The following is an 18877-nucleotide window of genomic DNA, read 5'->3' as shown; positions in this document are numbered from 1 at the left end:
TTATTTATACAATTTTTTAATACAAATTTTTTCATAAAAAGTCAAAAAATTAACTCAAACATCTATATTTTTTTCCTCAACGTTTTAGTCCAAAAAGACAAAAAGTATAAGTACACCCAAAACAACCCCTTAATCTCCTTTCACTTTTTAGCTAGCGTCGACACTACCTTTGGTAGCCTCCAATCCCTTCCCATCTCTCATTGCCACACCCTAGCCTCCCTCACCACCCACCCTAGCCCCTACTCCCTTTCCTAACCACTATCTATAATTCCCTCTTTTCTCTTCCAACCACCTTCCACAACCCCCTTTACCCTTACATATGCTATTCCATAGGCCCTTTCCTTCATCACCCCTACCGCCTCCATCTTCTAATTCTCTTGTGCAACTCTCTTTCACACTCTTTTACGTCTCTCTTTGTGCAAGTGAAGAGACATACTTTCACTATATTATGCCAGCCCAACCCAATGTTTATCCACCCCTAGATAGGGGTGGTAGACTTTCTCTATTGGAGAAACATTTTAACTATTAACCCATTGGAGATACTCATAAATATGCAACTTGATTACAACTAAAAAAATATTTTGAAATATCTTAAAAACAAGGTTATACATATATTTTAAAATATGAGTTACAATGACGAGTGTTTTGACAATGAAAGAACTATAAAAAAATCACATTATTCCGTGAAGAATTATGTACGAAATTCTGTTTGTAAGAGCATTACTCTTCAAGAAAAATTGCCCCTTTAATGGCATGAATAGCCAATCAGACCAACACAAAATTAACTCTTGAATTATACCCTGTTTTTATTCCATAACTTTCATTGTCAGCTGAAAAGAAACGCATGCACACAAACAAAAAAAACAAAAAACAAAAAAAAAAAAAAAGAAAAGGGAAAAGAAAATCCGAAATATCAAATGAATCTGTCCAATATCCATATATGCTAGAACTCCTATTCAAAACCTGTTTTTATATTCAGGTATATGGAACAAGAGCACATTGTAAATGTTAGAGGGCACCAAGTTATGTTCATATCTTGCATATAAACAGAGGAAAATACACACATACGTGAAAAAGGAACACAGATCAATCAAGATGAGTTGGCCGGCAAGATAAGCTAAGTCAGGTCATCTTCATCCAGTGCCTCTTCTTGTTCTCTGGCTGCATCAGCCCTCAGTGCACTCACATCACCAGCTGGCAACTTCCTTGCAAGCCTGATGATCTGCAGCCATTTATTTATTTCAGTTAAATCCATCCATAAAATTATGCATTTGCCAAATCCCTTCTATAAGAAACATACATGACAATAGTAATAATAATAACTATTTAACATAATACGATGCTAATAGTATCGTGGAAAGCCTTTATCTGACTACTAGTTCCCCCCCCCCATTCTCCCTTCCTTCTCTTGGCATTCGGGCATTTCCAGCAGCCAGAAAAGGGATCTTAACAACCAAACAGCGTTAAAATAAAAGCAACTAGATTGTTAATTGGCTGATACTTGAAACCAATGGAAGGAACAATTCGAACCAAAACGAAAATAATGATGGTATTAATGCCAAAACAAAATGCCAAACAGGAACACTCTTGAAAAGAAAGTGATGACAGAGGAAAGAAGTGGGTTTAACATCTTGTTCACATTTTAAACTCATGGGGTCTATTACCTTTTGTGGGGGGTGGGGATGCAACACAGCCTTCTACTGTAATTGAGAGACCGTAAATTTGCTATACCCCTGAACTAGTAGACTTAAATAATTACTTGGAGAATCTTATTTGTTTATTTGCAATTAATAGAACACCCACATAAAAAAATAAAAATAAAAAAGAAAAAGAAAAAACCAATTGGAAGAGTACATTGAAGTCGCATTTTGGGGTCAATGCTGATCTCAACCACATTTCTGTTTCTGAAGGATGGCTTTTCTTGGTACAGGTACATATTCTAAAAATGCTATGGTGCGAGATAACATATAGCGCCAGTTTGATTCCAGTATTAGAGCATAGGATTGGATTGTTAATCTAATGATATATATATATATATATATATTCCTACGTTTGGATGGCATAAATGATGGCCGGCCTAGTAATACGTAGGACTTCTAATCCCACAAAATTGTGGAATATTCAATACCATATGGAGGTAGGTACTAATAATCCCACACATATTTATCCTACTAATTGAGTTGGACAGTCAATCCAATGATTAATCCCATGGATTATAATCCTGTCACTATTACTCCAACAAATCAAACAGGCCCATAGTGTGGTACCTCATCAAAGTACTCGCGAATAGAAAACAATATCAATTATGATTTACTAACTTTGATCTCATTTCCCTTCTTGAACCACAAAAGGGCATAAGGATGAGGATGATCTTCAACATTGAGGTTCAACATTCTAACCACTTGCTGAAAAACTACATTCTCGCAACCACCGTTAGCAATGATCATATTGTAAACAGAGCCTTCAATGTTGCAAGTGGTGTAAAAGATATTGGTATGCAACCAATCCACTTCATTTTCTTGCTTAGGTGTCAGAAGAGTCTTCATCATGAGAGCAAGTCCTTCATCTTCCTCACACTATCCCCTCCAATCTCATTATTATTATTATTATTTATTTATTGACAACTATCCCCTCCAATCTGTTCATTAGGTGGTTGGTCATAAATACGAACGTCACCATTGCAATCTTGTTCCAGAACTTTCTCAATAGGAAGCACTTTGCTCTGGTTGTTGCCCAAAGTCTTGCAACAATCCAAAGACCTATGACCCAGTTCTCCACACTTAAAGAACTTAAAACCACCACTTTGGGTGAATTCTGGCTTCCGGAAGCACCATTAGTGCGTTGAGTTTTCACTGGGGCAGACCTATCCACACTCTTCGATGAAGGACTAAGGACTAGCCTTAGCAAAGCAAGGAGTGGATTAGTCCAGCCTAAAACCACCTTGGAAACCTCCTCGAAGGTGCTGTCCCGTCCTATAACACCTTGGCTTTGTTGCTTCTCAACCGTCAAAGCTCTATTGTAAGGCTCGAAGACTGACCACAAAATGTGTACAACAAGCACATCTTGAATATTAGGCTCCAAGCCGGTAATAGATCTTACAGCTATTTGTTCCTCACTCTCATTGAGGTCAACTTGAACAAGAAGTTCGTAGAATGTTTCCATGTACTCCTCAACGCTCCATATTGCTTGAGGTTATATAAGTGCTCGTACAAATTTTGCAAGTAATAAAAAGGCAAGAATTGCTTCTTCAGTTTCTTCATTTTCTCCCACTCAGATCTTGCCGTTGCCATGGCATTCCTTATTCACTTGCAATTGCTCCCACCAAGCAGGAGCTATTCCCTCGAGGCAAATTGCCACTAACTTCACCTACTCTTTGGGAATATTGCCATACTGAAACACGTGCTCAATAGTTTTGAGTGAATCAACAAACTGATCCAGATTGAGACTTCCATGGAATTTAGGAAGCTCAATCTTAATGTTGATCTCCATTTGTACTCGTAACATTCTGAATTTGCTTGGTACCTTTGTGGAGCACCAAGAGAATTCTCAAAAGAACGGTGAGTTTTCTTGGTATATTCGGAAGCATCACTATCATCGGTAGGAGCTTGCAAACGTTGCATCTAACAAGCATGGACATGGATACGGACACAGACACAAACATGGTGATTTCAAAAAAAAATGGGGATATGGCCACGACAAAATTAACAAAAACTAACACTAATTCGATATAAAAAAAACTCCACTCTTAAGTTAACTCTTATTGTTGTTGTTGTTGTTGTTGTTTTTTATTTTTATTTTTTTTTATTTTTATTTTTATGAAAGATCTATTAATTATTTAAATACAAGCAAAAAGTAGTAAACATTCAACGTCCATCAAAAGCACTAAAGAAGATGAGAAAAAGATTAATTGGCGTGTCTCCAAAAAACAAAATTAATCAAATAACGGGGACATACATGTCCGACACCACTACGACCCTATTTTGAGTGTCGGTGCTTCATAGTGTTGCACCATTTCAAAGTTTTGCAATAGCATACATAAATTACCTACCAGCTTGCTCATACAAAAAGAGTAGCAATCTTCCCATCAGCACTCCACCTCGTTAGGCTGAGTTGTGTTCTATGATAATGAAAGAACTAATCAATTTTGATACTAGGACACAAGTAGCACGTTTGGAACGAAGAAAAGAAAAAAAAGGTTATTATTTGGACCTAACAAAATCTTCTCCACACCATAAAAAATCCACAAAATCAAATTTTCCTCCATCTACTTAACAAGAACAGAACAAAAAAAATATACTATTTTGCTTATTGATTTCAGTCCAATTTCAAAAGGGACGTTATTAATTCGACTAAATAGAAACAATATGAAAAATGTAAGAATACAATTAAAGATCACAGTGACAACTACAAATAAAATAAAACAGAGAGACTACAATTTGCTATATATAAAAAATTAAATGAGTTTTTGTATCTAGTAAAAGAGCAGTATCTGCATTTCTTGTTATGAAAAAGGTTTGGGGACTTGGTTTAAACGTCAAGATGGGTGGTGAATTCATGGATCAAGAACCCATTTTTATGTTTGGAGGTTTTTGATATAATCCATTATTAAATTTGTAAGACTCCTAAGTTTGATCTCTGGTTTCAATTTTATTTTTCTATATTCTGTTAATGTCTACCTCATTAAGTTGTCTCATTGTGTAACTATTTAAATTGTTCCTTCACTCCAAATAAGAGAAGACAAAGCAAAAAACACTTCAATACTTAATAACGAAGTCAAAACCAAGATCAAAAATTGTTTCTCAAAACAGAGACAGAATTGAAGTCAAAACTCAATTCATGAAGTCTAATCTAGATCGCAATCAGTTCACGAACTCAAATCAAGATTGAATCCATGTGAAGTCAGATTGAAATCAGAAAAGGAATCACTATCGCAAACTCAGATCAAGGTTGAATCAATGTGAAGTCCGATTGAAATAAGAAAAAAGGAATTGGGTTGAACTCAACAGATCCTCGTTGCAATAGAAGAATCACAACAACAAAGTCGATTCAAAGATCATGAATGCGAATCAAAGGCCAAAATCAGATTGCAAAGTCTACTCATAGACCAAAATCAAATTGTGAAATCAAATCTGAGATTGAAACTAGAAATCGAAGTCCAGTCTCTGATGAATCGCAAAGCCCCAAGAAGATGTAAGTCTTCCTTGCTTGAAGTGGCTCAACTAAAGGCTTGGACCACTATAATCAACTGATCAACTCTTCGACACTAAGCTAGGGCTTCAAAACACTATTCAAGGCTCACAAGGCAAGTGATATGAAAATCAAATGCCGAATTAGGGTTCAAATCTAGTTCTCACAATTGAAACAGAGAAATCCTTCTCAATTCATGCGATCAATATGTAGGGATAAGAACAAAGGAATGAGTCTTGGGCTCTGATACCAAATGATGGATCAAAGGATCAAAGAGAGAATTTCCAATGAGGAATTAGAAGAGCTCAAGCTCTGAAAATACAATTTAATTGATCAAAAGTTAATTAGGAGGTATCTACACCCTATTTATAGGCAATTAACACAAAAACGAACATAACAACTTATTACACATAACTACTTACATCATAAGTAGGAAAGAAGGAAAGAGAGAGGAGAGAGAGAGAGAGATCAAATGAGTCATACGCTAGTGACGTGTTGAAAACAAAATGAATTTGGTGTATTTGGTTATACAACAGGAATAATATGGAATTTAAATGGCGATTTACAGTTAATTTCCATCACTCGACAACTGTAATAGAGGAAGACAACCAATTTTAGAAACCACAAGAGAGGTCCGTGTAAGGGAAATTCTATTCATACCACATAAATTCTCAATACACACTATTTGTGTTATTTGGATATAAACTTCCAGGCAAAAATAAATTGGTTAAATAAACATTCCCTTCAACTGTTTATGTCTGAACAAATATTTATTTTGTTCGGAAGTTTATATCTGAACAACATAAATGGTGTGCATTAATTTTTTTTTGTGATGTGCGAATAAAATTACCCTCTCTATAATTGTCAAAAGCCTTAGGGGAGGTCTGTGTACTTAGCTCATAATTATTTGATCTTTGTCATGAAACATGAGCATACATATAGGCCCTGGTTTGGAAATTAGTTATTTCAGTTGGCTTATTACAAAAAGAAGTGCATAGAAGTAGACAGTGATGTGACAACTTGTTGTGGCTCTTTGGCTAAAAAACTCACCTAACGGGGCCATAATAAGTCTAGTGACAACTACATAAAGCACCCTAACTCACAAGGTGGGTGGGCCCCACATGTTCTACTGTGAAATATACGGCACCTGTGGCATTGTTGATATATTACTTCATCAAGATTGAGAATCAATTTTCTCTTATCAAACATATATATGTGTACATATTGAGGATCAATTTGATGTAAAAGGTGGCAACTCAAATTTCAAACAAAGATCCAGGGGGGAATGATTTAATAAGATTTAGACATTTAGAAGTACAAAAACACATTATTTTGATAAGTGTAGACCTGGGTCAAGGGTTTATTAAAATATGCTTACTTTATCCAAATTCTTTCCATACTAGTGCTACTTATTGGCCAAAAGCTGAAATCTTATGTAAGTTTTTCCTAAAGCCTGTAGCATGTGGACTCAATACTATAGATGGTGGAAACTGCAGACCCTTTTACTAAATTCAGTTTCATTTTGGCCTTGCTCTGAGTTTAATTAGGTTCAAATTTGATTGTAGTAACTGGAGTCTCCAACTGACAACATTAGTTATATATGCACAATATCTAATCAATCGCGCTTCAAATTTTGTTGAAAACTATTTTCAAGGACTGCCAAACCCAGTCATATTCATATTCGACAAGACAAAATTCTTCACCCAAATTCATAAAGCAAGCTTAAACCCAGTTCTCAAGGCATACCATATGGTCAAGATTTTTTATAGTGCTTGACTGAGCCACACGTTTAATCTCTTCAACATCACCGTCCGAGTATGCAGAAAGAAGTTTACTCGCACAACGATTCTGATCACTACTCAAAAAAGCATCAATCCTGCAAAGAAAAATTCAAAAGTAGTAGGTCAAACAAAAGTGGAACTTCTTTTAAAATAACATCATCACGGGAAAGTTAACTTTTGTATATGAGGTGAGGGCTGTCTAAAATATTGTGCATTCTACATTAGCCAGAGCCTCAAAGTTTAAAGTCCAAACAAATGTCATCATGCCAATCCTTCGTAAGTGGTTCAACAATGTGTTTGAAATAAATATATATATATATATAACAAAATAAAAGCACAACATATTTTAGGTACAATGCTACAAAAATAACAAGATCCAACGAATGCCAAAAGCTTGATAACAAAACTAAGCCTTGTTTCCCACTCAAGAAGGGTAGCTAAATGAATCCTTTTTTTCCATTTTGCTTTGTCAAGGGCCTATATACTCAGTTAAATTAAATAAATTCATTTTTTTTTTTTTTTTTGGGTGAGAAAAATGTAAATCGATATTTTTTTTACTACCGCATCTTTGTCAGTTTAGATCTTCCCCGCTCCCCGCTCCCCCCTAACACTTCTATTTATGATGATTATATCACTCTTTCTTACCGTTGCATCCATAGGTCTTCGTTGTATATGACCAAACCATATTAATTTATTCTCTTAATTGATCTTCAATTGGTTCTAATCCTTCTATTGCATGAATATATTCATTTCTAATTCTATCTTTCCTAGTCTTTACCACACATCCATCTAAATATGCATTCTCATCTTAGCTACACTCATGTATGAACGTATACGCCAAGCACACAACTCCACTTGAGTCAATCTACTTTGTTTCTATGGATCACATCATCCCCAACCTCACCATCCTTACTAAAAATCTAACCTAGGTAATGAAAGTGTTCACTATTTGTTATCTCATAGTTTTCAATCTTCCCTTTCCCATTATTTCTACTTCTAAAATTGCATTCCACATATTTAGTTTTATTTCTACTAATGTTAAAGCCTTTTGGTTCAAGGATTTCTCTCATCATTTCTAATTTAGTGTTAATTTCTTAGTTTCATCTATTAGAAAATATCATCTGCGAATGACACACACCACGGAACATCCTAAATGTGTTTAGATAAATCCATGGCTACGACAAATAAGCACTCAAACCCAACCCTTGATGTAACCCTACAATGATTGAGAATTCACTAGTTTCTTTTGCAGGTGATCTAATCGTAGTTACAACTTCATCATACATGTTTTTTATCGCATTAATATCCCCTTTGGTCATACTTTTTTTCTCCAACACCCACCATATTATATCTCTAGGCATCCTATCATAAACTTTTTCTAAATCTGTTCTCTCTATACTTTTATTAATCTTCTTAGTAAATATTATGTTTCCAAAATATAATCTACTAGGTTTAAATCTAAACTAATTCTTTGACACTATTGTTATACGATAATCCTTAAGTGATGCTCAATCACTCTCTTTCTCGCCTCTCTCTCTCTCTCTTTGGCCACTGGCATCTCGCTTCTCTCTCGCCTCTTCCTTTTTTATTTTTTATTTTTTTATTTCTTCTGATTATAAGTATACACCTCTCTATCTCTCTTTCTATATATATATATATATATATATATATATTTATATTTATATATTTCTATTTTTTTTCTTTATAAGTCTATATCTTTTTCTGTATTTATAATTATTCTAATATATTTTTTAATTTCTCTATTTATTTTTTTTTGCCTTTATAAATATAAAAATAGTGGTTTTATATATAATGAATTAATGTTAATTTTTATTAACTTTGATTGTTTGGTAACATAATATTAATCTACATAGCAAATATATATATGTATATAAATTTTCTGTGTTCTCCGCCATGTTTGCATCCCCATTTTTTTGAAATTACTGTGTCTCGTGTCTGTATCCGTGTCTGGGATTGCGATTCATAGCTCTATGCAATTTGTTCATTTTTATATAATCTCACATCTCACATACCAAAAAGGGGGAGCTGTATTACCTCTTTGAGAAAGGTAAGCTGCCTCTCATTAAAAGTTGCACATCTACGTTATTCATCTATTTTATTCATCTCTGGATCGCAAAAGTTGTTGGAGATACTTGAACAAGAATCTTTTTGAGTGTCAAAGAGATATCAAAGGTACATTTTAAATGAGAAGCCTCACATCATGTAAGCTAGAGGAAAGACACGACCGGAGGAAAAAGTAAAGGGAAAAAATGGAGCTGAAGTAGAGAAGGAACATGTGGAGAACAACTGCAACGTTCTTCACATGGTTTCAAAGGTAAATGGGCACTATGTTCCCACAAATACCAGCAGTGGAAGAGGACCACAAATTTGTACAGGAAAATTCAGAAATGTATTTGATTTGAGATGGGTGTAGGAACCAATCTGATTAAGAACACCTACTGTGTTGATAATATCTTAGTACATGTTTTCTAGATCAACCTGGGGAGGTGAAGACAAAATGACTGTTACAAACATGACGGTGTGTTGGTATGTGTTTTCTAAGGCATTATGTTCAAAAGACCTCTAAATGACAAGAAGATTGATTTGTACAAAATCTTCTACTAATATTGTTCTTGAACATCCCGATCTTAGATGAGAAACAAGGTACAGGGATGTGGGAACTAGAAAAAAATATATATATCCGCTTATTAGAGTTAACCCAAATAAGGCCTACAATAGGTCCAGCCCAAACATTTATCGCACCCCCCATCTATATAAAGGGGGGGCATCCCAGAAGAAATGGTATATGCTCTCTCCCTACACTACACACCAATACTCTTGATTTCCATAACTCTATTTTTTCAATCAAAGGACTAACTTTAGTATCAGAGTGTCTCCGGCCGGCAACCCCGATTGAGTGGTGCCGATCATGCTCATCTATGCAGGTCTACAGGAATAAAGTTCATCTTTTCGTTGGATCTCTACAATCCATGTGAGAGGATATTCCATGGTCTCACAATTAGTGCCATCTGTGGGACAGAGCTAAAGAATTCAACGAAGAGAAGAATCAATACGACACCCAAGGTACTCGGACCAGTGAGCACTAAAGTTAACCATTCTCTTTCTAAAAAGGAGACCCACAGCTGGGTTTTTGGCTTCTTTCATTCTGATTATGTTTTTTGCTAAAGTTCAGGTATACATATACACATATATACACGTCTATGTATGTATCTATTTATGCTCATAGATTTGATCAAACCCATGTTGAATATTAATATTGCTTAGAAAGGTTGTCAAAACAAGATGAAGTTAGTAGTTGTTCTCTCTCTCTCTAAAAATGGGTTTCACACCTTTCTTGGTGCAACCATCTTTTCAGCAATTCAATAAAGTTGCTCAGCCAAATTCATGCATGATCTATCCATTTATTTATTTATTATTTGTTTCTCAAACTTATCTTGAAGTTGATTCTTAACATGTACGCACATGTACTTATGCTAAAAAAAGTGAGTCTTCATTTTTTCTCTCTCTAGACTAAATTGACATAAATATGGCCAAGAGTTATTATCACAAGTAATTTAAAATTTTTTACTTCATAATTTGTGAGAGTATGAAGCAATCTATACTGTCTTTTTTCATAATTTTACTTCATAAGTTTTCACTTATTACTAAGGTAATCTATACGGCTCATGTTGCCCAAATAATTTTTAGTGTTATCTAAAGGAGGTTTGAAAGCTCTATCATCAGCCTCATACACAGACAGTTCGATACTTCATGCATAGAGACCGACACCACAAAGCTCGGCACTGTGCCTTAGTATAGCACCAGCACCTCGGCTTCATTGCTCGGCGGTTTAGTTTGGCATCAAAATTAACCATCTTGGCCAAAGCCAAGCTATTCCTTGGCACTATCGCTGAAATTGGCAATCCAACAAGGTTGTTCGGTATTCTAAGTAGAGCAACATTATTCAGCTCACTGCTTATTCGGCTCATTGCTTACTCGGCCGCCCATACGTCATACACAGCATCGGACAATCCCGCCCCATTATCTACATTATTCGGCTCACAACATTATATGTCAACTTATTCGGCAACAGAATTCATCGGCATTATGAATGCTGTATGCATATGATCAACTCGGCTTATTCGGCTTTGGCAACTTATTCGGCAAAAATTACACCGCAACATTTCTTATTCGGCACATTCTTTGACAATTATACAGTTTTCAATATTATTACGCAACAATATTCGGCAACGTTGTAACTTATTCGGTACTAATATCTCGGCATAGAACTAGCATCTCGGCTTGCCGAAATCCACATCTGAACATACCACAGGATTTGTATCGGCTCAAAGAGTCCAAACCCACCAACTCGAGGAGCGAAGAAGCAACCTAAGTCCGCCGAAAGTTGTGAAACGGATCACACGTGCCAAAAACTGAAATTTCAAAGCTGTCAAACTCAAGTTTTGACCATACCAATGTGAAGTACTCATTGAGATGAGTCCAACGCAACAAGCCGCGTCAAAATCGGAGCTAAAACGATGCCGTACAGGCCGATCAAAGTTTGCCCAGAATCGACGAATTTGCTGAGGACGACGAATTTGCTGTGAGCCAGAGAAAAATAAATATATCCGCTTATTGGAGTTAACCCAAACAAGGCCTACAATAGGTCCAGCCCAAACATTTATCGCACCCCCATCTTTATAAAGGGGGTACATCCCAAAAGAAATGATATGTGCTCTCTCCCTACACTACACACCAATACTCTTGATTTCCATAGCTCTATTTTTTCAATCAAAGGACTAACTTTAGCATCGGAGCATCTCCGGCCAGCAACCCCGGTTGGGTGGCGCTGATCATGCACATCTGTGCAGGTCTACAGAAGTAAAGTTCATCTCTTCGTTGGATCTCTACAATCTATGTGAGGATATTCCATGGTCTCACAAGGGAGATTGATTGAAGATGAAACATAATCAGTTCCAATAATTTTATATTGGCAATAAAATTGTTTGCAGACTAAACTAATCCCAAATTAAAGCAATTTATAGGTGTTTCACGTCACTATTTCAGCTATTTTATATCTGAAGTCTTAGTGCTAGATAGCATTTTCTCAACAATAAGGAGTTTAGTAATACGAAAATATTACTCATCCCAACTGTGATATGTATTTGGGTTTTATCTACTCTACTGAGCTTTCTAAAATAATTTCCTTTATCCAAAAAGAAACGAAAAAAAGGAGATTATGTTACTCCACGTCAACAGCTTGAAGCAACTCATTTAAATTGCTAATGGTCTTTGCCTACAATATTTGGAATAGAAGTAGGATGAAAACCAGCGCATGGAAGAGTAGGGCTAGACATCACGGAAAATTGTTAAAATGAATCTCAACAAGAAGTTAAATGTAGGTGCTTTGATACTCATTAAAAAAAAAAAAAAATGTATGTGCTTTGATGACCATAAACTGTGGGTGTTATTATTTCATTTTATTTTATTTGTTGATTAACAACAAAAAGAGTTTCATTGATGAGTAAGAGGAAAAACAGAGAGGGCAAGATGTCCTCTTCAAGAAAAACACAGCCATTACATCAATAATCATTTGTAGATTGTTGCACACATAATCATTTTCTGTCAATTTTTCTTTTTCTTTTTCCCAAGCACATGGAATTTAATCTTCGCTATTCCAATATTAATATTAAGAAGAATATTGCTCTTGCTTGTGTTGGTCCCATAGTCCAAAGGATCACCAAATATGTCCACAATGAAAGCTGAAGGGAAAAGAAAAAAAAAAAATCATAAAATGCAGAAAGAAATTTGAACTTACTGACAACAGTCATTGTAGCACTTCTCTGCTTGCTTCAAGTCATTTGCAAAAAGGTACACAATGATTGCACTAAGATATACCTACGTCCAAAAAGGAAGGTTTAAGAATATTTCCCTGAAACAAATTATGCTAGGTAACAGGAAAGCAATGAAGGAATTCAGCTTTCATCACATGCATGCTAGTTATGCAAAAGCTACACAAGCAGGACCAAAAAAAAATTCATAACTTGGGAATTCATGTCATTATTACACATGTTACAAAAATAAATAAATAAATCAGTAAAATGCTCTCCTCTAAGCTGACATGACAACCATTTAACCAACTTGCATTTGTGTTGGCAATCAAACAATTAGGACTTTGAAAGGACCAAAAGATACAAGTGCTAGTGTCCAACATAAATATGAGAAGCGTGAAATGATGACACTCAAGTACCTGTTTAATATAAACATAAATGTTACCAAAGACACGACCATTTTACCTGATTCATCCCTTCCTCATCAATGGTAAAAAAAATAAACCCTCAACCATTTCTCATTTTTCATTAGTTCTCCCCTCAAAATAGCTCATTCCTAATACTCGAGGTTATCACATGTCCCAGAAAAAGTCATTAGGTTACCAGGTTCAATGGTTTCATTATGCCCTATTCGTATAATTGGGTTTAGCCCCTCCTCATTTGTTCTGTTCCTTCATTAATCAACAGAATCCTATGATCAGCAGAAAGAGCATTCCTAGAATCTGAAAAACACTCAGCCCCCATGAGCATTCCTAGGACTGCTTTTGACTTAGGCAAAGTGTAATTCAATGTGGTATTTGGAGAACCAAGCGTCAACCCTCCACTCAAGTGTACTCAAACAATACTCATCCTATAGCTGACACTTGGTTATCCAAATACCACATTGACCTGTACTTTGCCTAGGTAAAAAGTAGACCTAGAAATCTCCACGGGGTTAATGCAAGACTAAGGCATGTGGTGTGCTTCGTGCCCTTAGTTGCACCACTGTAGCTGGGCCAAAATAAGTTCAAGTGTATTTCCGTGAGTGAGATGGGTGTGCTTGGATAGAGAGTTCGCTTGATTGATGGAGAGAGTCTGAGAACAACTAGAAGGCTCATTAAAGGTTGCCTTTAAATGCCTTGACAAGGCTAGACCAATTGACAGGCATACCCATGTACCCACATTTTATGGGTGGATGGAGATGATGGTGGGTACATGAAACCTTTTGGGAAGTATAGTGGTCATTGAGATGGGACTATTGTGTTACCAAAGGTTGGCTAGGTGAGGGCTAAGACAGGCCTAGAAGGGAGGGAGAGAGCAAGAGAGCATAATAAAGATCTAAGATGATGAACCAGGGTTTCCAAACTAATAGGCATGTGGAGGGCACAGGTCCGAGTTGATACAAGGCTACCTCTGGCTGGTGTAACACCCTGTTAGTAGAGCAACCTTAACATGTAGTGGCGCCAATATCCTCTGCGACACTTAGACACTCAGAGGTCTCATAAATTCACATGTTATTAGCTTATTATGGTTTCATTACATATAGTTATAGACGACCATATGTTATCTTGATCGATATCCCACATTTTTTGGCAAGTGCCTCTCCCTTCTTGTAGATCTTGCCATTACCTCTAACCTAATCAATTCACTAAATTTAGTCATACCTTTTCACTCAGAATATACATTAATCCTGATATATAAAAGGGAGCACACTCCTTAGTGATCGATTGTTTTTAAGGCTGTGTCAAAGTCTCTATTTCCAACAGAGTCCAAGAAATAACAATTAATTGACAATTCCACGTCAATCCCAAAAAAAATTTTTGTTTGAAAGAGTTTCCATGCATTTTTTAACTTACTTAAAAATATTGCTTCTTTATCATCAACTTTCCAATTGTTCTCAATCTATCATTGACTTGAGTCTCGCTCAATATGGGGGATGATGTAATGAAAACTTTTTACACCAGTGTTTCAAACCACAATAGTAAAGACAAATGTACAATTAAGGTGGTGTGGGGTATTGCGTATTGGGTTAAATTCTTACTGTTGGCTAGAGAAAGATAGAGACCCAATCAACCAGAAGGTTGCGACCAAGAATGCATAGAAACATGTATGAGATCAAGGCCATTACGAAGGCAAGACCCAAATAGCATCTAATTCCTTGAAAATTTGGGATCATTACAGAGCCACATTACCAGGAGCATGAAACTATCAAAGCCTACATCTAGCAAAAACTACAAAAGGAATATCACAGTTGATGCAGGTAAGGTGTTTCAGACAAATATGACACAAAGAAAGAGGAGAAAAAAAGAAAAATTCCAACTAACAGAAAAACATGATGAAAAAGAAAGAAGGTGCAAGATCAAAAAGCTTAGACACCTTGCACTGGCTATGGGTAGCATTGCACTTATCAGCTGCTAAACCCCATCTCAACAGGAAAGTTGCAGCATCTGCATATCTGTAGGTGATAAACAAATATATTACATTAACCAAAAGTTCTCTTTAAGCACATAAGAATATGAATGCTAATAGATTAGAAACGATTTACAAATATATAAAAGCACCAAAATGTATGTATGTAGACACGAAGTTAACATTCCATGAAGCTGCCCATGGATGTTTCCAGAAGTGAGATGGCCATGTCAGGTGTCACATTACGTATCAAAAAGCAAGACTACAATGTGTATATGCAAAAAACTCAAGCCACTACTTGAACACTAGGCACAACCCTTCTTAATTGTTGGCAACACTACATGCTTAAGTCAAGAAGATGAGAGTTTACCTAATTTGGTTCAGTATACATGTAAGATCAATTAGAAACAAACAAGCAGTACCAAATTGTTTGAGATATGAGGACAAAGTGGTAAAAATAACATATAGCACAAAACTCCATAAAATTTACAAGTATTTAAGCAATAACCACATTGTCATAGATGTCACATCATCTAAGAAAGGAGGAATGACTACAACGTGTACATGCAAAACTAAAGCCAATACTTGGACAGTAGGCACAGGTTGGCAACGCTACAAGCTTAAGTCAAGAAGATGAGATTTCACCTAGTTTGCTTCAGCAAACATGTAAGACCAATTAGAAAACAAACAATTAGTACCAATTGTTTGAGATATGAGAACAAAATGGTAAAAATAACATATAGCACAGAACTCCATAACATTTAGAATTATTTAAGCAATAACGACATTGTCTTGAATGTCACACCATCGAAGAAATGATAAATGAAGGCATAATAATTTTAATACATTAATAAACATAAAAAATAATTCACAAGTACATCACATATTATCTATATTGTATTATGAAGCTTGCTCACAACTAAGCAAATTGAGAGACAATGCATCAATCCAACAAAAATTTGGCAGCAATATTGCAACAAAAATTACCAAATTCATATTTAAATAAGTCAGAGGAGAGCTCCAACACATTGATTTTTTTTTTCTCTTCTATATATATAGAAACTATGTTTAGTTCTAATAAACACGCATAGCTTTATACATTTAGGGGCATTTACAGGCCGATCCTATTGGCCAGCCTTATTTACCTACAAGTCCTACTTTTTCCACATATCAATATCCCCAAAATGCCCTCCCCAAACCTTCTTCATCCCCATTATCAACACTGCCATGACACCCCCGTCCCCCCACTAGCGACCACCTTTGACTGCCGGTGACCACCTCCGACTACCATCTTTGATTGCTGGTGACTACCTCCGACCTCCGTCAATATTTTTCCGACAATGTTTTTCTACAATTCTCCAACCATTTTTCTGGAAAAAAACAACACTACCTTCTTAGATCTGGTGGTGACAATGTTATCAATGATAATAACATCCATCAATATTTACCACACCACTTAATCAGAAGCGTTCTGTAAAGGCTGACACATGTGAATCCTTTATCCAACACGTGAAGTACATGTTGTCATGTACATGTACACAACACGTGATTTTGGAGGAGATATCCACAAAGTAATAGAAAAATACAAAATATATAAGAAAAAAACTGGTGATTCCTTACACAATTGAAGTAAATACAAAATACTGACATGTGTTATGCCTTTGTTGTGACGAAAAAAAATGTCCTTACTTCTCAAGCTTTACATAAACACTTGTGGCAGCACGATAAAGATCAAATGCCATTTGTTCCTTGCCATCTTCTTCAAGAATATCACAAGCATCAGTGTACAACCGAATAGCTTCATCAGGTGCATTATCTTCCAAAACACTGTAAAAAAATAATATTCATATCAGGCAATCATTTAGAATTAGAAAAATACGCTACAGATACCCATGAAAGGAAAACATAGCAGCAAAGAAAAAAAGTATACTGTAGTTAGATTATAGTTCTTTATCTTACACTGTACAAAGAAAGGGGTTTAAGGAGAAGAGGAACAACCATTTGCATGCTAGTGCAGCCCTACACAAAAAAGCTAATTGTTCCATTTGAATATCTATTAGCAAGTGAGATTCCAGAGAATACACTTACTAACCCCCTTGGTGTTATTACATGACATGTGCATGTTCCATTTCATCATTGAATGCTTTAAGCTGAATTAGTTCCCTTAATATGAAATGCTATGCAGTATGCTGTGATGAATTTTTAAAACATAATTTAGGGACATTATTCCTTGAATAGAAAACACCTATATGCTTTTTTATGAAATGAATCAGACCTTAAGAGATATAAGATTGCAAATTCTCTTTTAAATATGGTATGTTCAAGTGTTGAATCGAGGTGCTTAATTGCATTAGTCTAATAAGCTGGATAATTTCATATGTTCTGTGAAAAAATTAATCGAGATTAGTAGATATTAAGCGTGATGAATTAAGCCAAACCACAATTAGTTAATTCAAGCATGGTTAGATACCTAACGTAACTTAATTAGTGTTAATCATGATTAGTTAGGTTAATTATGTGATTAGTTGATATGAAGTAGGCGCACACCATAATTTGGAGTGCCACCTCATACTCAGAATAGATATATACATGTATTATAGTGATGACAAGTGTCCCTTTTCAAAATGAATCAAAGAAAAACAAGGAAAGAGAGAAATTAGCTGGAAAAAGAAAGGAGAGAAAGAGAGAAAAAGAGAAGAGAGGAAATAGAAGAAAAGGAAGGGCAAAAAGCTCAATTTCTTGACCTATGATTGTTTTTAGTTTGCTTCAAGGTAAATTCATGTTCTTGCATCACTTTATGATCATTTAATTGATAAGATTTGTATTGAAAATGGATTTATTTTTAGCTTGAAATTTTTTGTTTTCTGTGCTTTTTTGTTTTTATTGAAATTTTTAATATTTTAAGCAATTTTTTTTAAAAAAAATTTTAGATACACCTAACATAAATACACTTAAAAAGTATAATATTTGTGAAAAAATCTTTAAAAAATTCACTAAATATCAAAAATTTGGAGACCTCTATTAATAACAGCTCGAGCGACCCTGACCCTTGCTTGAGCAAAATCCAGCAATTTTGGTAGTTTACTATTTTTCACATGTTTTGAAATGTTAGGGGCCATTTTTAACCTTTGGAACTTGTTTTAAAGTATAAGAGGATTACTAAACAACACTTCAATGCTTTGACCTACCTAATATGATTTGGATTGAGAGAAGAATTCTCCAATTAAGCTTGTTACCTTAAATACCTATATGATTAGTACCAACAAGAATTGCCTATGTTATCTATGTTATGTAGGCCAATCAACTTTGTGGATTAACCTACTTCAAGGAAATCAAGGTGAGTAGTGTCTCATCAAAGTTTAAGCTTTGAACTTCTATTTTCAAACTTTTGTTATGAACCGTAATGCTTGATATCAACGGATGTCCTATGTTATCTATGTTTGGAAATATACAAATGGCATCCTCGGTTAAACCTGGCTACTAATGGACAAAAATATGCCAGTAACATATGGTTGAGATCTTGTTTGCCACGTGTGAGGGTTTATTTAACTGGTAGTTGACCTGGTTATTCCTTTGTTCGCACCATTGGATGTACTATCACTTTTTAGAAATGAAATGCATCTGATACTGTTTTGTCTTAAAGTTGATTAAGTTTGTGCAATTATGTTATTATCATAAGAATGAACATAT

At 35.3% G+C, this 18877-nt stretch overlaps 1 protein-coding gene across 17 annotated transcripts in view; it reads right to left on the bottom strand.

The window, feature by feature from the left end:
- Positions 1-911: 911 nt before the first annotated feature.
- LOC114258281 (gamma-soluble NSF attachment protein) overlaps positions 912-18877 on the bottom strand; it is a 35247-nt gene continuing 17281 nt past the window's right edge. For 12 of the 17 annotated variants that reach the window (XM_082890716.1, XM_082890726.1, XM_082890717.1 and 9 more), the window contains exons 6-10: positions 16877-17014; positions 15155-15233; positions 12787-12866; positions 6934-7063; positions 912-1222 (exon numbers count right to left, since the gene is read on the bottom strand). In XM_082890716.1, coding sequence (XP_082746842.1) covers positions 1118-1222; positions 6934-7063; positions 12787-12866; positions 15155-15233; positions 16877-17014 — 532 coding nt within the window. In that variant the 3' untranslated portion in view covers positions 912-1117. Of the gene's footprint in view, positions 1223-4048; positions 4118-6933; positions 7064-12786; positions 12867-15154; positions 15234-16876; positions 17015-18877 lie in introns of all 17 variants that reach the window. The other 5 variants (XM_082890722.1, XM_082890730.1, XM_082890721.1 and 2 more) reach the window with 1 other exon arrangement.

This window comes from Camellia sinensis, chromosome 10, assembly GCF_055761805.1.
Source record: "Camellia sinensis isolate YWXY chromosome 10, ASM5576180v1, whole genome shotgun sequence".
NCBI lineage: Eukaryota > Viridiplantae > Streptophyta > Magnoliopsida > Ericales > Theaceae > Camellia > Camellia sinensis.
Note: the sequence above shows the minus strand (reverse complement) of the source record. Positions and strands in the feature narration are given on the sequence as shown.